This window comes from Salvia splendens, chromosome 5 (assembly GCF_004379255.2).
Source record: "Salvia splendens isolate huo1 chromosome 5, SspV2, whole genome shotgun sequence".
Classification (NCBI taxonomy): domain Eukaryota; kingdom Viridiplantae; phylum Streptophyta; class Magnoliopsida; order Lamiales; family Lamiaceae; genus Salvia; species Salvia splendens.
In genome coordinates this window covers 34,088,869-34,112,469 of record NC_056036.1, presented here as the reverse complement: position 1 = coordinate 34,112,469, position 23,601 = coordinate 34,088,869, and the positions used below count along the sequence as shown (strand labels likewise).

General features: G+C 39.7%; 5 protein-coding genes across 6 annotated transcripts; 3 read left to right on the top strand and 2 right to left on the bottom strand.

Annotated features, from left to right (window-relative positions):
* The first annotated feature begins 595 nt into the window (after positions 1-595).
* On the top strand, positions 596-3,456 carry LOC121805540 (probable folate-biopterin transporter 7). The gene is made up of 2 exons (XM_042205440.1): positions 596-1,180; positions 2,208-3,456. Exons 1-2 carry the CDS (start codon positions 925-927, stop codon positions 3,263-3,265), a joined length of 1,314 nt encoding a protein of 437 aa, XP_042061374.1. The 5' UTR covers positions 596-924; the 3' UTR covers positions 3,266-3,456.
* LOC121805543 (dirigent protein 22-like) lies at positions 3,402-4,235 on the bottom strand. The gene has a single exon (XM_042205443.1). The coding sequence runs from the start codon at positions 4,066-4,068 to the stop codon at positions 3,520-3,522; it is 549 nt and encodes a 182-aa protein (XP_042061377.1). The 5' UTR covers positions 4,069-4,235; the 3' UTR covers positions 3,402-3,519.
* Positions 4,236-7,636: 3,401 nt separating this feature from the next.
* On the top strand, positions 7,637-11,294 carry LOC121805539 (CSC1-like protein At3g54510). The gene is made up of 10 exons (XM_042205439.1): positions 7,637-7,970; positions 8,210-8,353; positions 8,433-8,496; positions 8,628-8,840; positions 8,921-9,112; positions 9,232-9,530; positions 9,806-10,085; positions 10,356-10,634; positions 10,790-11,023; positions 11,117-11,294. Exons 1-10 carry the CDS (start codon positions 7,687-7,689, stop codon positions 11,273-11,275), a joined length of 2,148 nt encoding a protein of 715 aa, XP_042061373.1. The 5' UTR covers positions 7,637-7,686; the 3' UTR covers positions 11,276-11,294.
* Positions 11,295-11,443: 149 nt separating this feature from the next.
* Positions 11,444-13,115, bottom strand: LOC121805542 (annexin D3-like). 2 transcript variants are annotated; one of them, XM_042205442.1, is made up of 6 exons: positions 12,955-13,115; positions 12,705-12,850; positions 12,310-12,537; positions 12,030-12,242; positions 11,869-11,958; positions 11,444-11,797 (listed from the first exon to the last, which is right to left on the bottom strand). In XM_042205442.1, exons 1-6 carry the CDS (start codon positions 13,028-13,030, stop codon positions 11,594-11,596), a joined length of 957 nt encoding a protein of 318 aa, XP_042061376.1. In that variant the 5' UTR covers positions 13,031-13,115; the 3' UTR covers positions 11,444-11,593. The 2 variants fall into 2 exon arrangements, with proteins under 2 accessions (XP_042061376.1, XP_042061375.1); XM_042205441.1 differs by having other exon boundaries at positions 12,705-12,871; positions 12,955-13,111.
* A 7,263-nt stretch (positions 13,116-20,378) lies between these two features.
* LOC121801962 (annexin D4-like) lies at positions 20,379-21,961 on the top strand. The gene is made up of 5 exons (XM_042201452.1): positions 20,379-20,524; positions 20,611-20,783; positions 20,889-21,104; positions 21,189-21,488; positions 21,549-21,961. Exons 1-5 carry the CDS (start codon positions 20,407-20,409, stop codon positions 21,756-21,758), a joined length of 1,017 nt encoding a protein of 338 aa, XP_042057386.1. The 5' UTR covers positions 20,379-20,406; the 3' UTR covers positions 21,759-21,961.
* Positions 21,962-23,601: the final 1,640 nt, after the last annotated feature.

Here is a 23,601-nt window from a genome sequence, read left to right as displayed (position 1 = left end):
AATTAGTTATGTTACATATCTCATTGTCTTATGGTCCTTGGCCGAGAGTGGCTAGTTTCCAATATTACATTGATTAAGGCATTCGATCAAATTAATTATGCATTTAATGAATCGATCATTTTGTCAACTCGACATGTACCACCGATCAATTTGTTGTATTTTAATTTTATTACTATTTCCTCCCTTTTTTAAAAATAAAAAATTTTGGAACTTGCATAAGTTTTAATGTAAAATTAATAAAAGAGAAAAGAGAAAAATTGGTAAATAAGAAGGATGAAGAGAAAAAAAAATAGTAAAACTAGTGATTATAAATTGTGGGGCTATTTTTTAAAATAGAAATTTTTTGTTTTTAGAAAACATATTAAAAAGAAAAAAAAATCTATTTTTAGAAAACGGATGGAATATTATGTTGTCCAATTCTATACTATTAATTTATTTTAATTCAACTAAAATGAGTTATCAACACAAAAGAAAAAATAGTTGAACACAACAACAAGAAAAAGATAATTGAAACACAAAAATCCAAAACTTGCGAAATTAAATTAAGCCACTCCTTAAATTTCTCTTATCAATCGGCCCAAATTTGATTCTCGATAACCTCTTCTTTTCTTGTGTCTTTTCTTTTCTTTTCTTTTCTTTTCTTCCTTTGGTTTTGTAACCTTTTTCATCACACACATGGTAAGATCGCCACGTTCCTATTCACCAGAAACTTCCCTCCCTCGGTTGCTTCCCCATTAATCATTCTACTCCCTAAACACCACCCGGGATATTCCATTTCCGATGCTGCTCACAATCACCATCACTACCGATCCTCAATGAACAGCCCCTAAACTGCTGATTCCTTTTACATCTCCACACTTTTCCGGATTTCTCTCTCGCGGAGCACCCACCGTTTTCCTTGAACGATTTCTGGCGCGTGTGGCAATGGGGATGGTGTCGGAGATTGACAGAAAGAGGAAATTTCTGCTAGGGATTGGGTATTTCGTGCAGGGTTTGAGGTGTTTCCCATGGATGGGGGTGAATTTCTTCCTCAAGGATGGGATGAGAGTCGCTCCCGCCACTCTTCAGATCCTTCAGAATTCCGCCAATTTGCCTATGGTTGCTAAACCCTTGTACGGCATTCTCTCCGATTGCGTCTACGTCTTCGCCGAGCACCGTATCCCCTACATAGCCTTTGGAGGTATCCAAATTTATTCCCCCAATTCATTTTTTTCAATACAAATTACCTACATCACTCAATTACATTTATACATCTTCTAGTAAGTAAGCAGGATATTTTCACTTAGTGTGAATTGTGAGAAGGCTGATTGTTAAAATCTAATATCTCGTCCCACATCGACTTGGTGATGATCCTAGCTTGTCTATATAAGAGTGGATAACCCTCCCCCTTATGAGACCTTTTAAGGGGTGAGTGGCCCATTTCTAATATGGTATCAGAGCGGGCCCAAGTCGATGATGGAGTTTATTTATTTATCTCTTCTCTTGCCTACCCACGTGATGGAAGTCCGATGTGTCATTCCGGCCCACACGTGAGGGGGCGTGTTAAAATCTAATATCTCGTCCCACATCGACTTGGTGATGATCCTAGCTTGTCTATATAAGAGTGGATAACCCTCCCCCTTATGAGACCTTTTAAGGGGTGAGTGGCCCATTTCTAATACTGATACTACTACTATTGAATTGAATCGTCAATGACGTGTTATGTGAGAGTTCAATTTTTGAGATTATGTTCAACCTCTTTTTCTTCATTCATGTAGCAGGAATGTAGTTTATTGGTTTGGTGTAGTCACTTATGCTGCACAATATGCCAATTGAGTCAAGCCTATATTTTATTCAGCATACTAGTGTGAATTTGATGAAATTTTATGTTTGGTATCTTGGTCCAAGGATACTCTATGGTCATGTTGTTTGTTTGTTTGTTCATGGCTGTTTGAATAACCTAATGCCTGCTATGATTCAATATTTCTTAGTTCAATGATATGCTGTCGAATGTCACGACTAGAATGTTGTGGGAGAATGACAACCTTTTGAGAAAATTGGAACTGATAGAAGACTAGGAGTTACGTGCCTTTACTCAAAATTTGTTTCCCTCTTCTCTTTTTCCTAGGATGAGGTGTTGGGGAGTGCGGATACCCTTGATTTATTTTGACACTCAATTTACGACATGGATTATTGTTTTTTCTGACAGAGTGATGAATATTTTGCAGCTTTCCTACAGGCAATCTCATGGATGGCAATTGCAATCTTTGCAACATCAGGCATCTCCTTCATGTCGATTACATTTTATCTCCTTCTCGGGAATTTGGGCGCTTCTATAGTTGAGGTTGCAAACGATGCCATGGTGGCAGAGACTGCGAAACAACCCACTACTTCCAAAAATACCAAATCCTCTTCATCTGGTGGCGGCCTGCAGTCGTTTGTCTGGATGGCCTCATCGATAGGTGGAGTTCTGGGAAATCTTGTAGGTGGAATTGTTATTGATCGATTTGCCCCACGGATGATGTTTTTAATCTATGGCATTCTCCTTTCGATTCAATTCTTAATAACCGCACTAATTCGAGAAAGCAGTCTAGCCTTACCAAAGAGTTCATCCCTAGGTTTTAGGAAGCAATTATCCGAACTCTCTGCTGCGCTCAAGAAGCCGGACCTCTTGTATGCAATAATCTGGTTTTCTTTTTCCTATGCTGTGATCCCAGCCCTAACAGGCACCATGTTCTTCTACCAAACTCAACATTTGAAGATTGAGTCGTCATTGCTTGGGATATCAAAGGTGGTGGGTCAAGCCGCAATGCTTCTATGGGGTGTTGTTTACAATCACTACCTCAAGTCAGTTTCATCTAGGAAACTGATCATTGCTGTTCAGGGGACCATGGTCTTTTTCATGTTGTCGGATTATCTTTTCGTGAAGGGGTTCTATCAGAACCTTGGTCTTCCAGATTCTTTATACGTTATCATATTCTCCAGCTTGCTCGATGTCCTCTACTTCTTCAAGATTCTACCCTTCAGCGTTCTGATGGCGCAGCTTTGCCCTCCGGGCTGTGAGGGCTCCATAATGGCGTTTGTCATGTCAGCCATCGCGCTTGCCTTCATAGTGAGCGGCTACCTAGGCGTCGCCCTCGCCTCCTATTTCAGGGTAAATGGAGATGATTTCTCGGGCCTGCCAGAAGCTCTGTTGGTGCAGGCAGCATGCACGCTCGTTCCCATCTTCTGGGCGTCGTGTGTTCCACTAGACAGGGATTCCCAAGGAAAGTCGAAGGAGAACTAGACGCCGCTGTCGCTTGCCAGGTTTTTGTAATACTTCTGTTCATGTCAGTTCTGTTCTCTTAGATTTATATGCCATTAATGTAATCCCAAGCTTATTAGGTATAGATTTTTCAATAGAATATATTTATTTTACACAATCGTGGAACTTTGATTTTATTAGTGGTAATAAAGCAAGAAAATTTATTCTCCTCATTTCATTTCAATATCATAAAAAAGCTAAAGAAAACAACCCAACATTAGCATAAGCAGATACTTTCAAAAGTGATTGACAGAGACATTGTATTGGACAGTAGCATCTCCTGTCTTAACATCAAACCACACGGTATGTGCCAAAGCATACCCTCTTGCAAACCTAAACAGCCCGCTCCCGCCTACGATCGGCATCTCTCTCACGTTGTCCATCACGTGGTTCCGCCCGAGCATGCTCAAACTGCTCCCATTGTACTTCCCTTGCGTGAAACAGAAGCTCACCACCATCAACAGACCCAGATCATTCCGAGTCGCCACCGAGTACATCCCCTGCGCCCGGCCGATGATCTCCGAGCCGCGATCCGCGCTTCGGGTGAGTGCATCGTCGATCATGTATGTTGTTCCGAACCCCAACCCTTTGCGAGCGATGATTTGCACGGCGGTCGGATTCCTCCCGCCTGGCCGGTCCTGGAAGTAGAAGTGAAGGTGAGTAGTTTTCTCCGTCCGCGTCGCAACTAGGGTTTCGACGAAGTCGTCCTCGAATGAGGAAATGGTTGAGAGTGAGAGAAGTATGAAGTTGAGGATGAAGAGAGTGCAAGTATAGGAAGAGGCCATCTTGGATATGCTTCATCAAGTGCTTTGGCCAAGGGATTTATATAATACACGAAGATTGCTTTTGATTTTGGTTTGTTTAGTTAAATATATATTGCAAGAAAGCTACTCATTGCAATTTTGCACGCATGCCGTCAAAGTTGAATTGCTTGCTTTCTTTTCGAGTAAAGATGTGACATATGTTTCTATATTTTAGGAGACACTAAACCTACTAAGATTATTGTATTTTATTTTTGCATCTACGTAAAAGGTAAAAGTTGTTGCCCCTAAAAAATCTAAGAGGAAGAGTACAATTAAGAATATAAGGTAAAAGGAATGCTTCTTCAATACTTAAAAACAAAGGATTCAGCAATTACAGGCTAGCCTAGTGGAAATGATGATTGTCACATAAATTTCGACTAAAATGCAAATATTGCAATATAGATTTGATCGAATACTCGAAATTAAGTATATGCAGAAAAGCAACATAAATATAATTTAACTAGACTAATATTGATTGCTAGAAGAAAGATATTTGAAAATCACGTAAGCCGGTGGGCTAAAATAGTAAGGAGTATATTTTTATAATAATATGAGAATATTTATATTTGGACTCTAAATTAATTGCATTTTTAGGCGCAATTAACTACACTGAAAAGGACAAAACGTGATTGAATGTAACCAAATAACGTTAATAACACACAAGCATCAAATATTTTTCGTTTACAACTTATATTGTGCATGAATAATATGACTTAAAGTCTTACACGGGTGATCTACGTTGGAGCTGTGAATCACTCGCTAATTATATTTTAAAAACCATACCACATAAATATTTTTAAAAAAGAAACAATTATGTAATTTCATAGAAAAATAAAGTTTTCTTTCTGTAACCCTGTACCCCTTTTTATCTTTGCTATATCAACTTCTTACATATTTCCCGTGTCTTATTCCAAATAGCAACACATTTCACATATTTCCGTCCAAAATCAAAATAGTCCTAGTATGGAATATAGTGATATAATAATCCTAAAAAAAGTGTAGGTTTAAATCTCATGATTTGTATTACCTCTTCTAGTCCCTATTAATTGTCTCATAGTTGATCTATGCCTGTTTTTTTTATTTCACTTCATTAAGAATAGTAAGAGGGAAAAGTTTGTGCAATACATATCATACTTTTATATATAGTAGTATTAATTTAATAATAACTCTGAGTAGAATATTTGGTCCATTTATCTAAAATAATAATAAAAAATATATATATTAATGGGAAAATAAAAATCCTAAAATAAGACTAGAAAAGATGGAGTATTTCCTAAGACACGGCAGTTTCACTCTCACAATTAAGAAGAAATAGTTGCCGAGATTTATTATGTGTTGAAATGGGATTATTTAAAAGTGGGAGTTGGTTAAGTCCGTTTCACTCTCACAATTAAGAAGAAATAGTTGCTGAGATTTATTATGTGTCTAATAAATTAAATTGAAATTCTATTACATTAAAAGTGGGAGTTGGTTAAGAGCACCCGCAACGCATCTCGCGGTTGTCTCTTATCTTGTCCCTCCGAGACGAGACGGACGCGGAACGCGTTGCAGCGTCCCGTCTCGTCACCATCCCCCCGAGACACCCGTCCCACCGAGACGGATGGCGAGCCGTCTCGCCACGCGCCCGCGCGACGTGGCACGCGCTGGCGCCACGCGTGACGCCCACTCGCCGGCCCGCGAGTGGGCTTCGTCACGCTGACGCAATAAATTATTTTTTTACAAAAATCGAATTTAATAAAATATAAAAATAAAAAATCAAACGGTAATAATACCGTTTCCGACCGTTTTTTTTACTCTATAAATACTCATATTTCATCCTCATTACACACACAAACACGCATCTATTCTTCCCAAATCATCTTCATTTCCTCTCCAATTTTCATCTAACCTCTCCAATTTTCATCTAACCTCTCCAATTTTCATCACAAAATGTTCGGCGATGGAAACTCTGGCGGTGGTGGCTCTGGCGGGTTTGACATCAACGCGTTTGGCGACTGGGGGTGCATGTACAATGTATTGGGTGGTTCGGGTTCCGGTTCGGCGACGCCGGGCACCCAAGGCTCGTCGACGCCGGCGGGGTACCAACCACCCCATTTTGATGTGGATGCATACGCTCGTCCCTTCGCCCCGCGGTATTCGCAGGGATTATCCCAAATTAGGGAGGATTTTCCAGATGAACCCATTCCGGAAGGAGGACGAGGCGGTGGAAGCTCCAGGGCATTCGACGCCGTGGAGGAAGAGGCGGAGGCTGCCGAGGAGGAGGAGGATGTAGGCCGGCATCCGTACAGCCGCAAGGACACGATGGTTGTGTACACCGTCTAGATCAGCGTCTCGTACGATCCCATCGTCGGGAATCAACAAACCCGGAAGTGCTTCTGGGAAAAGGTCACCGAGGCTTACAACGAGATTAAGCCGAAGATGCTCCGCGCTCACTTTGACCGAGTCGACAGAGGGCTCAAAAAATTCTGCGGCATCTACAAGACCGAAGCGGCTCATTACCAAAGCGGAGCCACGGGAGCCGACATTCTGAGATCGGCTTTGCGAGTCTATTTCGACAACACCGGCAAAGAATTCAAACATGTCGATGTTTGGGAGGTCGTCAAAGACGAGGCAAGGTGGGCCGGCGGTGTCCAGTCCAGCACGAGCTCGACCTCAAAGCGCACGAAGCACACGGCGGGTGACCAATACTCGTCTAGTGGGGGCGGTTCAGGAAGCACCACACAAGAGGTTGCCTCGCAGGAGGTTGAGGGTACGACGGACGATACAGGGAGGTCCTCCAGTGGGCGCCGTCGGCCGCAAGGGACCAAGGCGGTGAAGGCGGCTAGAGGGTGGAGGGGCTGAGGCGAATCAAGTCAGGCAGGCTCCCAAGGGTCGCCTTCCTCCTTAATGTTCATGTACTTCACTGCCACGATGGCGGACACTTCCCACATGATGCCTGCCCAATTTCAAGCCTATCATGCCGGCATTGTGTATCTGGCGGGACAACTTGGTATTCCGCCTCCACCGCCTCCGGGGGATGATTCGCCGGCGGAGTAGTTTTTATAATTTCTATAAAATTGTATTTTAAGTTATGTCTTTTTTATTTATTTTGCCACAAATTTAATTATGTATTTTTTTAGGATTTTAAGTTGTAATTTTTATTTTATTTAATGAAGTATGTTTTTATTAATTGAATTTTTTGGAAATAAAAATAAAAAATGAAATTGAATGAATAGTTAAGGGATGAGATGATTAAGAGACGGATAAGAGATGAAGGGTTGCAGGTTCTGTCTCTTAGTTAAGGGAAGGAGTGAAAAGTACAGTGGGGCCCATGAATAGTTAAGAGATGGGCCAGTTAAGAGACAGATAAGAGACCGTATTGCGGATGGCGTAAGTCCCAAATAAAAGGAAAAATGTTTGAATAACGATTAACGACACCAAAAACCGCATGCATATTTCATGCAACCACGTCTCCGTCTCTGAGAGTCCGCCGCGTATAAAAATAGTAGGGCCCACCCCAAATCAGTAGAAGGAGTATTTGTTTGTGTTTGTGTTTCTGTTTCCCCCCGAATCGAAAATCAGAGAAACCGCTGTGGGATTGACATGACATGACATGAAGGCATGAATGCAGAGAGCTTGCTGGTCTCAGCGTCCATCAATATCGGCTTCGCTCTCTTAATTCTCTCTCTCTTCTCCATTCTCCAAAAGCAGCCCTCCAATGCTCCCATCTACTATGCCCGCCGCCTCTCCCAGCACCGCCCCGTCTCCCTCCACCCCCGCCTCTCCGTCCGCCGCCTCCTCCCCTCCCCCGCCTGGATCCGCCTCGCCCTCTCCATCACCGAGGACGAGATCCTCGACACCTGCGGCCTCGATGTCTTGATCTTCATCCGCCTCTTCAAATTCGGGTCCGTTTCAATCAATTATATTTTACTCTGTTTTCCATGTATGATCAAATTCAAATCACATGGATTCACATTTCTGTGCCAATTTTATCATGGGAATTAGATGATGATCTTAATGCACGTCATTTCATCTGCATTCACTGTTAATTTCATGGAACCGAAGCTCGACCTCTTCGGATCCTATTTACAGTGGCAAGTGAACTGTGTGGGTAATTGAAATTCTGTGTGGAGAATTTTTGCAGGATCAATTTCTTCTTGGTTGGCTCTTTGGTCGGGTTATTTGTACTAGTCCCGATTAACTATCTAACCGGGGATGGAAAGCAAGCCGGCCATTCGCATTCCTTGGATGCTTTCACAATAACCAACATTACCAAAGGCTCGGACTGGTGAGCTTTTGGGGCATTGTGCAATGCTTTTATACTTCATTCGTGTTTGATGTTTATCTGAGTACTTGGTGTTCAACAGGCTTTGGGTGCATTGCGCGTGCTTATACTTCATATCCTTTTATGGATTATACCTACTACACAAGGTAGCATTTTCTTTTGCTTTCTATGTGGATTCTCTTTTGATTTTGATGAATTTTAAAGCATTTTGCCTAATTTTTTGGCCGAACAAACTAAGGAAAGCATTGTGTGAATTTGTTTCTTCCATCTATCCCAGGAATATGAAGCTATTCTGGTAAAGAGGATCCAACAACTACATCTTATGAGGCATGAGCCAAATCAGCTCACTGTTTTGGTTCGAGAAATTCCATTTTGTGAGGAACACAATGCCCATGATTGCGCTGTTGATCACTTTTTCTCAAAGTATCATCCACATTCATATCAGTCTTATCAAATCCTTTATGATGGACGTGAACTTGACAAATTATTGGTAAGGTTACTCTAGCATATTGACTGTGAGCCAAACACAGGAAGTTCAATTGTCTTAATGTATTAACTACTTATTTACAGAACCAATCAAAATCGGTTAGAAAAAAAATTGAGAAGTTGAGGCATCGTTCAGCGAATAAAAAACAAAGCATGAATTTGCTCGAATCGGAAGCATTGAGAAATGATGTAGAGATTGAACGGCTAAAGGAACAGCTTCGTGACATCGGTTACAAAATACAGTTTATACAGACTAAAGATCAGCTTCAAGCTAAGGTAGAATTTTACTCGATGAACAATCTGTCTTGCAAGTGATTAAAGTTTTTATAACACGAGTTATTTACTTGTTATATTAGAAGTTATTGTATTATTACCATTTTTTTCATCCTTGTAAGGAACTTCCGGTTGCTTTTGTCACATTCAAGTCACGTTGGGGTGCTGCTTTAGCTGCTCAATCCCAGCAGACGTCTAACCCTATTATATGGGTAACTGAAATGGCTCCAGAACCGAGAGACGTACTTTGGAAAAACTTGGCAATTCCTTTCAGATACATGCCTCTTTACAAGTTTGGTGTATATGTATCAGTAACAGTACTTACAATCTTCTTTGCTGTACCTGTTACTGCCGTTCAAGGAATTGCAAAGTTTGAACGTCTAAAGAAATGGTTTCCTCCTGCCATGGCTGTTCAGTTGATGTAAGATAAATATATATCCATGAACTGCATTTATACTCTTTGCTGGACTCATATTTGTATGAATCATCTGTATAGGCTTTTTGCATTACTTTGTAAAGCTTATTTTATGTTCACGGGAATAGAATGATAATGGTCGTGTACTGTGATAAGTTAATTATCTTTTCCCGACCATTTTTCTGTTCTTGAGTTCTGTTGTTTGCAGTGAAGTATGTCTTGAATATTCCCTAGCTATTAGTATGATATCTCACACCTCTACATCTGTTTCTCTTTTGTAGACCTGGACTCAGCTCTTTCGTGACAGGCTATCTTCCAAGTGCCATTCTCAACGGTTTTGTCTATATCGTTCCATTTGCCATCATAGAAATGGCGAAAATTGCAGGCTATGTATCAAGGAGTCGGAAGGATATAAAAGCATGCAATATGGTTTTCTATTTTCTCGTTGGAAATGTTTTCTTCTTAAGTCTGTTATCGGGATCATTAATAGATCAGATTGGTGAATATTTCAACAATCCTAGGGATTTTCCTGGTCGTCTTGCAAGTGCTGCCACTGCTCAAGTAAGAAGACCAGTACTTTCTACTCGTGATCATTTTTATGTGAAAACTTATATCCATCTATTTTATTGTTTTGGTTATTCAATCATTGAGTAGTTTGGAAAGGTTATATAACACAAAGAGCTTTTGTTAGAGATTTTATAGTAGTAGTATGGTTTTCAGTGATACCTCAGAGTTTCTTTTTGCAATCGTTAGTTCAAGATATGCAGACACATATACAATGCTCGATGTATAATACCTTGTTCTTGATTCTCTCCTCATCCTTTGTTTCAGGCAGATTTTTTCATGACGTACATCTTGACCAATGGGCTGTCAGGATTTTCGCTGGAGATTCTACAGCCCGGGTTGCTCATATGGGAAGTAATGAGGTCTCACATATGGGATCGTGGGAAGAAGACGCGACCATATCTTACTTCCCTGCCTTATTACCGTACAATTCCCTTTGTTTCACTCTGCATGTTGATCGGCATGGTGTATGCAGTTGTGTCACCATTGCTCCTTCCGTTTCTGGTTGGCTATTTTTGTCTGGGCTACGTCGTGTTCATAAACCAGGCCGGTTTCCTTTCCTCAACTACAAACTATATATAGCATACACTGTCACGCTTTGCTGGCCACCTATAATTTTCGTATTCATAGATATTTTCTAGCAAAAATTGATGTGAGAAGATTACTATGGCAATGAAACAGCTCTTTGTTGCATCCTGCAGATTCAAGATGTGTATATAACTACTTACGAAACATGTGGCCAGTATTGGCCCTACATTCATCACTACACCCTGGTTGCAATCGTGATCATGCAGATAACGATGATCGGTCTATTTGGACTCAAATCAAAGCCTGCAGCTTCTATTTGCACAGTACCTCTCTTGGTCCTCACTCTGCTCTTCAACGAATACTGCAAGGCCCGCTTCCTACCCACATTCTACCAGTTCTCAGTCAAGGTAGAACGCATTTTTGCAACATTTATTACATCCGTTTTTTGTCATCATTTCTATCTTAATATGGGAAGTTTAGAAGAGAGTTTTCATTTGCAGGATGCAAGGGACAGGGACGATTTTGATGAAAAAACGGACTTGATGGAACCCAACATACAAAATGCCCTCGAGGCATACAGCCCTCCCTGTTTGCGGCCACTGGATCTTGAAGATGGGGAATCGAGGTCGATGCAGCCACTAATAAATGCCACCACGTAAAACTTTCTACTTCCCACTTCACTACACATTGTTTTTCTGCTGCATGAGTTTGGCAGATGACATACAGAACGATGATTGCTGCTTGTATAAATTCTCTCTCTTGATCTTGCAAAACTTTCCGTGTCTATCTATCAGGCCTTAGATTTCTGATAAATATGCAAGATGAGGTTTCAAACGACAGAGTCTGATCTTATTAGTACATTACACTCTGTTTTATCCATTTCACAATCAAACTAACAAATTATGTGCCCAGAAAGTAATAGGTCAAATAACACACCAATGAATCAAAACTCATTAAACCAAAGAAAAAACAAGAAATCAGATCTTTGCTCCAAGCAAAGTCATGAGGAAGTCCTTGTAGTCCCCAGACGTGTCTCCGATGACAGCATTGTCTAGACTAGATTTATTGGCGTTGAAATACTCAGCCCGCACCCTCATCATATCGATCTCAGCCCGAGCTACAATGGCTCTAGTCAGCGAATCTTCGTCAGTCCCCAGTCCTACAATAGAAGCTCTTATAACCTGCCATTACCAGTGAAAAAAAGGGGTTACTTCCAGTTCCAGCAAGGAACAATTTCAACGAAGCGAATTACCTCAGCAAAGTGTTTCTCAGGAGTGTCTAGGCACCAAATGACCACTTTCATGACTGACTCCACAATGCCCTTTCCACAAGCCATAATGTCCTACCAAGTTGGAGTATTTATATCAGTGATCAATTGAAAGGCAAAATGTAATTTGAGATAGGAAAAGCAACCTTCTCAATGGATGTTCCATAGTCATCCTTGTAAAGCTGGAAAGTCTTTCTGAGCTGAAATGTGTTCCTTGTAGACAGTATCCTCAAGAGCTCGTCGTCGTCTAGTTTCTTCGCTTGAATGGCTTCACGCAGTTTAGCTGCCTCCATCTTGGCCATGGACGAGTCCACCGCTTCTTTATCGTATCTGTAGGAACTCACCAAACTGACCAGGATCTGTTGAATGTTTGTGTGTTAGTGATGAGTTTTTAAGCAAGAGAAGTGTGAAGGTAGAGAGATGTACCTTTTGGAGGGGAAGAGAGACATTGGATATGATGTCTTCTTCAAGAGAAGTGTGGAAGAGAGAGCAATAGGCTTGTCTAACAGCAACAAGATGATGAGGCGATGTAGCGCATGCTATCTCTGCTACAACTTGCAGCTCTGTTAGGTTTTTCCTTCTCGACTTCAACGCCTCATTCGCAAGCCTTGCGTCTCTTTCCCAGGGCTCGTATGTCCACAGAATCACCGCTTTCTACCATTTTCGCAGAGAAACAGAGAATCAGAAGCAAACACACAAATCGGAAAAAAATCACATGTAAATCAACGAAAAATGGAGTAGGAGCATCATCAATTGACAATTGGAAAAATGATTGAATGAAACAAGGAAATGAAATTCGATGAAGATGCGAAGGTACGGACCCTGAAATCACCAGAGAGCTCGTCGTTGAGGCAATCGATGAGGGAGGAATTGTAAATCTGGTGATACGTATCTCGGATGAGTCTTCTCTGAGCTGCATTTCTGCAACCGAGAATCCGAATTAAAGCCTTCTCATCCGTTCCAAGCCCTAAAACCAAACAACAATCACCTACAATATCATATACATTTTCACCAGAAATCGAGAGCCTTATTGAAACGTTAATTGGTTATATAATAGGAGAAATGGCCTACTCTTGCAAGCATTGTTGATTGCTTCGCAGTCTTTATCTGGAGAAGGAGCCACTTGAGGAATTCTGATCGTCGTCATTTTCTCCCCTTATTTGATTTTTTTTCTTGCTTTGATGAGGTTTAGTAGTTTTAGTTTCAGTTTCTTCTCTACAGAACAGACTGTTGAAGATGAAGGGTGCATGTTGCAATTTATCTTTCCTAATAGACGTTTTTGCCCCTCATTCTCATTTTATTTCCGCCCAGGTCCAGGTGGAGGGTGGACTATTATTTATGAATATTTTGTAATCCGACTTAATAATTCATTGATAAGACTTTTATTTTATTTTACTTTACTTTTTGGGCTAAACTGATCTATACTAAACAATTTTATACTATGTCGAAGATGAACTGCTACTACTCTGTCTGAAAATTATATATGACCAAGTAAAAAACAAATAAAATTGGTTGGATCAAATATGTCACTTAAAATTATTGTAGTGGCCTAAGACAGATGAAACAAATGCATAGTTGTTGGACTTTATTAACCAATGGGGACATATCAAGCACATCATATATCCTCTACACCACTCTTACTTATTCCATGTGTTTTATCACTCCCTCTTATTCCAATTCACATGTTTTAATACCATCAAACTTTATCTCTTAATAATTGTAACTTTTTTTTCTTTTCCGAGCCACCTTTTAACTATTGATAAAACATTTTGTTGTTACATATCCTTTTGTTAATATGTAAGTAATTAAATTCTATCTTTATAATGGCATATAAAGAGTTTTATCTTATTGATTATGTCCATCACGAAGGATCAATATATAGGTCTACCTTGATTGAATGACGTGGTACCTACAAAGTTATTAAGAAATGGACATGACAAGACATTACCAATGATTTAGATTATTGTGATCTACTAATAAATGTCAAAGTTGCCACTCTGTTGTGGAAAATTCGTCTCTACTTCTTTTTACTAAGACCATCCACTACGGGTCTCGCCGGCGTCTTGCGTCTCGTCCCGGCGAGACGGGACGCTGGCGCGACGCGTTGCAGCCTCCATCTCATCCTGTCTCGTCCCGCGTCTCGTCCCGGCGAGCTACGAGACGGGTTGTCTCGCCACGCGCCGAGGCGACGTAGAGCAACCCGGCGTCGTGCGTGACGCTCACTCGCCGGCCAGCGAGTGGGCGTCGTCACATGCTGACGCAATAAATATTTTTTTAAAAAAATTCGAATTTAAATAAAAAAAAAAATTTGTAACGGTAATAATACCGTTTTTTTGTTTTTTTTTATAATTTTTTTGATTTTTTATTAATTTTTTTACTCTATAAATACTCCTAAACTCATCCTCATTTCACACACAACTACACATCTATTCTTCCTATCATTTAAATTTTCTCTCAAATTTTCTCTCAAATTTTCATAAACCAACTCAAGATGTCCGGTGACGGCGACGGCAACTAAATGAAATTGAATGAATAGTAATTAAGGGATGGTATAGAGACGGTTAAGAGATGGAGCGTTGCAGGTTCCGTCCCTTAGTTAAGGGATGGAGGAAAAAAGGACAGTGGGGCCCTCAAATAGTGCTCAAATAGTAATTAAGAGACGGTTTAAGGGACGGTATAGAGACAGCATAGTGGATGGCCTAAGCTTCGTGTCTTTGTAAGAATACAATATATGACACGTATCAACGTAATCACGTTTGAAAGCTTTTTTTTTTATTCGGTGTATCAGATCTTTTATTATTAAAATGTCATCGAAGGGTGGCTAATCAGTTATATACTTATATACTACTACTTCTTTCTAAGTACTTTTACAGAGTCCATTTCCACTTCAAAAATTAATTCTATAAGAGCATTAGCAATGGGGCGCCATAAGGCGCGCCACGTCAGCAGTTTTATTCTCCTACCTTCCCACCTACGGTGGGGCGCCCTAAGGCGCGCTCTAAGGTGCGCCCTATGACGCGCCACATCATCATTTTATTGTTTTGTTTAATTAATTTAATTGTTTTCAAATAACAAGTAACGAGTAAATAAAAAACGGTCTAAATAACAAACGGCAAAGTTTTAATAAAAAATAGTTACATCATTGAATTAATAAAAAAAAAACTAAATCGGACCAATTCCCAACTTCTGACGCAGCTCATCGAGTAACGCCCGGAGATATTCGGCTTCGCCGGGGTCGGTACACTTCTTGAGGGCCCTGTGCGTCTGCAACATCGTCCTTGCCATCGACGCTGTTACTAACGACTCAAACGCGGTGGCCGTCTAGGTCGGAAGCTCTACCGGGACCGGAGCTTGGGTTGCAGCGGTCGACGATGAGGTCGCGGTCGCCTTCCCCTTGGCCTTCGCAGCCTTGACGCCGGGAGGACGCCGGACGGACACTGGTGTGCCGAAACTCCCTTCATCCACGTACGTCCGGTTGAGGTCAACCGGGTGACTGCCGCTGCCGCTGCTCGTGTAGTCACCAACTTCGGTGACCTTCGTCCTCTTCGGCGCACCAGTGTGCAGAATTTCACATTGGAACTTCTGCTTCTCCCTCAAGAGCACCTAGATGGCCTCGTGCTTGAAGTCGCCGTACATCGACCGGTACAACAACAGCGCTTTAGCGCGCACGTCGCTCAAGCTCTCGCCGCTCCCCTGTGACCACGTGAACTTCTCGAACTCCGCCGCGTACAAGTTCACTTGCTTCTTGACTTGATCCCAGTGCTTGCGGAGTTGCTCACGCTTGCGCTTGTATGCGGTCGGCGGCTTGACCGAATTGTAGAGGTCCGCGATGCGTTCCCAGTACGCGATCTGTCGCTGGTTGTTAGCGAATATCGGATCTTCCGATATATCTACCCAACACCGGGCCAAAGTGAGAGTTTCGTCGTCGTTGTAGTTCGTACGGCCGGGGGCGTACTCATCGCAATCACCGGGAGGCGGCAACTTCTGCGCCCGCTGCCGGTTCCGCTTCTTTCTGGCTGGGGCGGAAGCGGTCGCGGCGGGGTCGGGATCGGCCGCTGCGGTTGGGCGGTGCGGAGACGGCTCCATGTCAGATAACCCATACGATTCCGTACTAAAATCGGGATCGTAATGGGTGTTGGTGTCGAACGAACGATAATCGTCGGGTTCTGTACCCGACCAATGCGCCCATGCGCTAAACGTAGGACTATTGGGGCTTGAATCCATTTCGTAGTAAGTTTCGAAAATGAAATCGCGTGAAATGAAATGTTACAAATGAACGGTATTTATAAAAAAATGAAACTGCGTGCCATCGTCTGCGGTCGATCGTCCGCGACCTCCACAATGGGGCGGACGATGGTCATCGTCCGCGCTATCCTCCGCCACCGAAGTATAGGGCGCGACTATCGTCCGCGCCCTATGGCGCGCACCCACAATGGGTGCGGACGATGGATGGCCCGGACGATGCGCGCCATCGGGCGTGCCATCGTCCTCCCATTGCGGATGCTCTAATATAATTAATTAATCGTAAGCTCGCAAATGCATCCCACTAACATTAGTTCTTTCAAAGACTATTCCTTTTTTTGTCCTTTTTTATTTGGGAAGACATTATCCATTTCAATTTATTTGATTTGTTAGTTAATGATTAAATTCAACTGCTATGATTGAAAATAATGCAAACAAGTATTATATTTTTTGTGAGACATAGTGTTCAGCCATATATCACAAGATAGAAATGTTTATTATCATATTTAATTTATTATTTTATCATGGATATATCTGTCACAATATTTTTAAATATTACTGTAGGTATAAGGGCATTTTCTTCCTTTCACTTTTTATCTATGGAATTATCTTACAAATCAAACAAATCCAACCCATAGAACTAAACAAGCCCTTAATATACTCAGTTATTAGACTTTATTAGATTTTTTTAATAAAAAAATCAGATTTGAAATATGTTAAACCAAAAGTCACACATAAAGAGATCAACAATAACAAATTAAAAATAAGAGATGCATGAGGGTAGATTTGTAGAACAAGTATGGAAGATTTGACAACCCACTTCAAACAAGCTTATGAAAATCAAATCACTTAAATCGAACATCATCATTATTAAATGATGATAATAGAAAAACTGAAAAACATGTGATGCAGTTATAGGAGATAAGACTTGGAGGCTAAGAAAATTATATTTTGGGTTTTATTTATTTTCTAGTTAATAGAATTAGTAGATGAAAAAATATTAGGAGTAATTGTTTTTCCTTCTACAAATTAGGTTTTTATTTTTTGCTTATTTTCCTTCTAGTTTTATTTTCCTTCTAGTTTTATTTTTCATAACTTTAGGGTTTTCCTTTGCCTATATATAGGCATCATTGTTGAACTTAAAAAACAGACTTTGATTATTAATTGAATAAAGTCTCAATTTGGTCCTTAACATATTGCGTTTTTTTTTTATTTTGGTCCAAAACATTATCTTTTGAATTATTCGGTCTCTCACATTTAAAATCGGTTCACATTTGGTCCATTTTGGACGGTTCCGTCAAATCTTTGACGGTTTTAATTACTATGTCACAAATCCGTCACTAACTGAGAGAAACTGTTCCATCACTAATCCGTCAGTAATCCGTCACTAATGCGTCACAAATCTGTCACTAATCTGTCACTAAATTGCGAAACTATCCCTGCGTTGTACAGAATTGACTCAATCTCGCATCGCGCGGCCAGCTCTGTGAAGCAGTTGACGCCTTGCCCTATTTATCTAAAGGAGGCGTTTTGCTCAACTACAATGCCGGAGAGAGATTTCGTCATGATAATGGCATTTTGCTGAAGCAGTTGGCTGCGCGGAAGATGTTTGATAAAATGTCGGAGAGAGATTTCATCATGATAATGGCGTATGTGCAGAGCGAGAGGTTAGATGAGGCTGTCAGGTGTTATTTGGAGCTGAGAAGATCGGATTGTGGGTATAATGAGTATAGCTTTGCTGGGGTGTTGACGGTTTGTGTGAAGTTGAAGGCTCTGTGGTTGTTAAAGCAGCTACATTGCCAAGTTTTTGTACTTGGATTCTTGACAAATGTTGTTCTATCGAGTTCTGTGATGGATGTGTATGCGAAATGTGGTGAGATGGGAGATGGGAGAAGGTTGTTCGATGAGATGAAATGGAGGGATGTTCTTGCTTGAATGTGGTGAGATGGGAGAAGGTTGTTCGATGAGGTTGTTCGCGCGTATTAGTGACGGATTAGTGACGGATCAGTGACGGATTAGTTTCTTCCAGTTAGTGACGGATTTGTGACCCGGTAATTAAACCCGTCAAAAATTTGACGGAGCCGTCCAAAATGGACCAAATGTGATCCGATTTCAAATGTGATGGACCGAATAATTCAAAAGATAATGTTTTTGACCAAAATAAAAAAACGCAATATGTTAAGGACCAAATTGAGATTTTAGTCTTATTAATTTTACATTGAGTTTTATACTTTGAAGTTCTTAATAAGTTTGAGTTCTTTATCTACAATTTCAGTCATTCTCATACGTTTCTCATCAACATGGCTGGACTATCTCACTTTATGAATTGTGGTTGTAACGTCTCACTAATGAGCTGCAATAATAGATGATAATGATCTTCATGGAGTACTGCCACTTCTTTTTTTCCTTACCTTTTTGAACAAACAAATGAGTGGGTAATGAATATCACATACTATCAACTATAGTTAGTAAACTTTGGGATTATTCTTTAATCGTAAAATATTATTGGTGGGTGAATATTTTGACACGATTTAAGTGTACAATGCATGATACTATAATTTTATTTAACATCATGGTATACATAAAAACAGTTGGACAAAATAATTGACACCCATTTTGCTATAATACGGGCATCCATGTTGTATAGTGTACATCTCTCCAAAATAGTCATGAACAATTGCAAGACGATAAAAATTATTGTATTACTACTTTTTAGTTTTTATGGGATGTGTACAATTATATAATGCAACGAACTACTCCCTCCGTTTCATTAAAGATGACCCACTTTTCTTTTTAATTTATCCCAACCAAGATTTCTCATTAACAAAAATGAAAACATATTTATCTCTATTTTATTCTCTCTCTTACTTTATTCTCTCCACTTAACACACAAAATAAAGTTACATAAAATCTCGTGCCGCCCAAGGAAAGGATAATCTTCCTTGGGAGTATTTTAAAACATGCACATATATATCCCAAATTATTGACGATTATATCAAAACTTCTTACAAATATACCAAGTTTTGTTCGATATCCAATGAGTTATTCCATAACATCTAAAGACACGACACCTTAATTTTTATTTTTAATAATAGTAAAGTTTTCACAGCTCATATTGTCGTTTGAAGCTTGTAATAGCCAATTGGATTTCAGACTCAATCAAATTATACAGAAGATGATGGTGATGTTGATGGTAATGGTGAAATAGAGAAGAAAATTGTAAATTGACTAAGTAATTCTAAGATAAGATTGACTTACATATTTTATGTGATGTCGAAATGTTGCAAATAATTAGTTTTGTTTTTTTTAATAACAATTGCCCATTTCTTGATGTAAATGTATAAAGTGAATATTTCAATCTAAAAATACTAAAGTGCAACATTTAACATTCAATTAGTACTAATAGATTTACAGTAGTATGGAATCATTTATTTAGAGACATTGAATTATGAATGCGACAAAAAATTGACAACCATGCACATGGCTCATAGACTGTAGCATGGGCACGAGTTCCTCATTTTTGGATATGATAGGTGAAGCAATCATGCCACCTACCTATCCAATACATATTTGAATTTTCATCATTTAGTAGAAATGAAATAAAAATATTGTAAATACGAACTTTTTTTCATCACTATGTCACATGACATATATATTATGCTAGTACTAAATGTCGGTGGATTTATTTCATGTGAGTATATATGTGTTCTACCTTTCATATAGACGTATTATATCAAATGTTATACTATTAACAATCTATTTTCATAAATGTCTTGCCATCTATACGTTTCAATTGCAAATTGCAATCTTATTTTAATTTACTCACTTAAACTTGTCTTATTTATTTTTTGAGATGTTTGAAAAATCACAAAGCCATTACCCCTTATTATCATATACAACCTTAATTATCTTTATTGTGATTTTTTTCTCTTGTACTGAAACTACTAACAAATTTAAAAATTATATTAGTGAATTCTCATCAAAAGGATAGAACTAGAGTCTAGAAACAGAAAATTTTCTTAAGTGATATACTAAGGCTACCAGAAAATATTTTTTAAAAATTAAATGAAGTGGAGAAAATAGTAAGTAGTAACTGTAGTAAAATTAATTAACGTAATAAATTGAGATGTAACCAACACAGACGATGCGATTAATAAGACTCCATAAATTAATTCCAAACATTACACACTAAGGACTTGAGGGACATAGTAACATTTCGCAGGGGTACTTTTGTCTTTTCAAATTTCAAACATCCTAAGTCATCGTCATAGTATAAATTAAATGCGAGAGCGCCATCACCATCTACCTTCAAATCGAAATTCCCTCAAAAAAAGAACAAATTTACAGAGAACAATGGCAGCTTCCGACGAGCTCCGATCTCTCACCAGAGCTTTCACAGGTACTTCAATTCTGCAATCTCATGAAATAGTAGTCTCTCTGAACTTTAATTTACAATCATAATCGTGTGAAATGGTGAGGGATTAGGGCTTGGAGTGGACGAGAAGGCATTGATATCGACGCTGGGGAAATGGCACCCTGAGCAGAGGCAGAGTTTCAGAAAGGGAAGCCGCGACTTTTTTAGAGAGGATGAGCGCCAATTCGAGCGGTGGGACGATCGCCATATCCTGCAGCTTCGTCACGAGTTCCTACGTCTCAAGGTATGTATATACTTATATATGGATGAAGATCTGTGATTCTGCGGTTTTAATGTTAGATCTAAATTGAGAATTGCGAGTGAATTGAAAGGAATTGAATGAATACAGGATGCGATAGTGCTATGCACGATGCATCCATGGGAGAGAGATAGTCGATTATTGAAAGAGGCGTTGTACAAAGGGCCTCAATACCATGTGTTGGTGGAAATCGCGTGCACCAGATCCTCCGACGACTTGCTCGGAGCTCGAAAGGCCTATCACTCTCTCTTCAATCACTCTGTTGAGGAGGATGTCGCCTTCCACCTCCACACTCCTCACAAAAAGGTAGTAGTATTACTCCTTTTTCCCCCTTTCAATTCAATTTTCCAGCAACAAACAATCTCATCTCTTTTTTCCTTTCATGTGCAGCTTCTGGTTGCGCTTCTGAGCTCTTATCGATATGAAGGCCCAAAAGTGAACGACGAAATCGCAAAAATTGAGGCCAAGGCGATTTCAGAAGCGATCAAGGCAGGTGGTAGCAGCAGCCCCTTGGAAAACGACGACGTTATCAGGATTTTATCAACTAGGAACAAGGTCCACCTCAAGGCTGTGTACAAGCATTACAAGGAGATCACTGGCAATTACTTGGATCAGGATTGTGATGATTCCCACCTGATTCTGAAAGAAACGGTCCAGTGCTTATGCGCACCAGAAACCTACTTCGCAAAGGTGAATGAATGAAACTCAATTTTATCAATGAAATTTTAACCAAAAATATTGATGGTGTAGATTTTGGAGGCGTCGTTGAGGTACAATGTGGATGAGCTAACCAAAGAAGCGGTGAGCAGAGTGATCGTGAGCCGAGCTGATGAGGATATGAAGCAGATTAGAGAAGAATTTAATCGTCAATTCGGCGTTGATCTTGGCAAGAAGATTGAAGATGTGGCCAACGGAAACTATAGAGATTTCTTGCTCACTTTGGTTGCGAGATCGGATTGAAGCTTCGGTTGTTGACAATGTTTTGATTTGCTGGGAATCTAAGGATCATGAATATAAAAATAAATATGTTAATTTTTTTTAATGATTATGGTTATTTGTTGCCGGGTGTGATTTTGTTAAGGATGGCCTGTCGGTCGAGTTGTATTGAAGTTTATTTTGTGAGTGTTGCCTTATTCGAATAACACTAATTTGTTTCCTGGTTATTTTCTATGAAACGTATTTGTTTAAATTGATTACTATATCTCTAGAGGTGAGGATACGTATAAACCTCCGTTATAATATAAATGCTCCAGTAATGAATGAAGTCAGTGTGAAATGAGTTATTATGATAATTTGCTTAGAAAAATTATTTAAGTATTAATGAAATGGTATTGTCCTCATCCATTGGAGTCGAATATAACACCTCATATTCATTGAATGGTACATGCGACATATCAGAGACATAATGTGTCTATTGTGTATATATTGTGTTTAATATGTGTATAGTGTGTGTAGTTTACGTATAATGTGTATTTTGTGTAGCGTATGGAATGTGTATATTTAGTGTATAGTGTGTGTGCAACATGTGTGCTATGTGTGGAATGTGTATATTTTACTCACTAGATTTGTGCGTAAGGAAAGCAAGATATCCGAATAAGAAATCATTAAAACTTGAAAACATGAGAAGAAGCAAGACCATACCGAGTCATTCGTTGCTTGGTCTTTATTTTCTATAAGCATGATAGGTTTGATGCATGTTAAGCAAAACATTTATTTCTTCTGACACACAAGAAATCTTCATTCTTGATACATGATTTGCACAACGAACAGGTGCAAGTGTAGCACGTAAAGTAAGAAGCCTTTCGATATACACTGCATATGTGCCACCCTGAAAGAAATAGCAACTAAAATAAGGCTCCGTTCGGTATCATCAAATTGAGTCCGCAGAATTGGAAGGAGCCTTGAATTCCAAATCATGTATCAAGAATGAAGATTTCTTGTGTGTCACTCGACATGCATCAAACCTATCATGCTTATTGAAAATAAAGACCAAGCAACTAATGACTCGGTATGGTCTTGTTTCTTCTCATGTTTTCAACTTTTAATGATTTCTTATTCGAATATCTTGCTTTCCTTGCTCGTAAATCTAGTGAGTAAAATATACACATTCTACACTACGCACACATGTTGCACACACACTATACACACATAGCACAAACACTGAATACATACACCACACACTCGCTGCCCACATACACATTACACATAACACACACAGTACACACATTGCACACCGCTTACAAAAACTGCTCTCACGCAGTGCACACGCACGTACACACTAATGCTATAAATTTGTTTTGTACTACATGGAGCTGCCCACAGTAGTCAAAATAACATTCTCGTTTCATACATACACAAACCAAGTAAAGGAAAAACGACTATAAATTGAGATACATTCTCTGTTGTGTGTATGTGTACGTTTTCAGCAAATGTGTGTGTGTTTTTTCAGCAAATGTGTATAGTGTGTGAGAATCCTGCTAAGAAATTGATTTCTTAGTGGAATAACCCTATGAAAACAGAGTAATGGAATAACCCTTGCTAAGGAATCAACATATCAGCCAATAGAATGCATCTATTTTAATAGAATGCATCAGCCAAGAAAATTAATGGAATCAATACGCACACAGCAAATTGAGATACATTCTCTATTAATGAAATCGTATTCACAGTAAGGCAGGTGTAGTAAGTGTTATCTGCAAATGTGCATGTGTGTGAGAGTGAGTGATGTGTGTTATGTATGTGTGTGAATTGTGTTAGTGTGTGTGTGTGGGGGGGGGGGGGGGGGGGTGTAGTGTGTGTTTTT

Coding starts and splice junctions, on each gene's coding strand:
- LOC121805540 (XM_042205440.1), top strand. CDS start 925: ATGGGGATGGTGTCGGAGATTGACAGAAAGAGGAAATTTCTGCTAGGG. Junction 1,181..2,207: donor CCCCTACATAGCCTTTGGAG/GTATCCAAATTT, acceptor AATATTTTGCAG/CTTTCCTACAGGCAATCTCA.
- LOC121805543 (XM_042205443.1), bottom strand. CDS start 4,068: ATGGCCTCTTCCTATACTTGCACTCTCTTCATCCTCAACTTCATACTT.
- LOC121805539 (XM_042205439.1), top strand. CDS start 7,687: ATGAATGCAGAGAGCTTGCTGGTCTCAGCGTCCATCAATATCGGCTTC. Junction 8,497..8,627: donor GATTATACCTACTACACAAG/GTAGCATTTTCT, acceptor CATCTATCCCAG/GAATATGAAGCTATTCTGGT. Junction 10,635..10,789: donor ACGTCGTGTTCATAAACCAG/GCCGGTTTCCTT, acceptor TGCATCCTGCAG/ATTCAAGATGTGTATATAAC.
- LOC121805542 (XM_042205441.1), bottom strand. CDS start 13,030: ATGACGACGATCAGAATTCCTCAAGTGGCTCCTTCTCCAGATAAAGAC. Junction 12,538..12,704: donor AGCTCTCTGGTGATTTCAGG/GTCCGTACCTTC, acceptor CGAAAATGGTAG/AAAGCGGTGATTCTGTGGAC. Junction 12,243..12,309: donor TCTCTCTTCCCCTCCAAAAG/GTACATCTCTCT, acceptor AACATTCAACAG/ATCCTGGTCAGTTTGGTGAG.
- LOC121801962 (XM_042201452.1), top strand. CDS start 20,407: ATGCGAGAGCGCCATCACCATCTACCTTCAAATCGAAATTCCCTCAAA. Junction 20,525..20,610: donor TCTCACCAGAGCTTTCACAG/GTACTTCAATTC, acceptor GTGAGGGATTAG/GGCTTGGAGTGGACGAGAAG. Junction 20,784..20,888: donor ACGAGTTCCTACGTCTCAAG/GTATGTATATAC, acceptor GAATGAATACAG/GATGCGATAGTGCTATGCAC.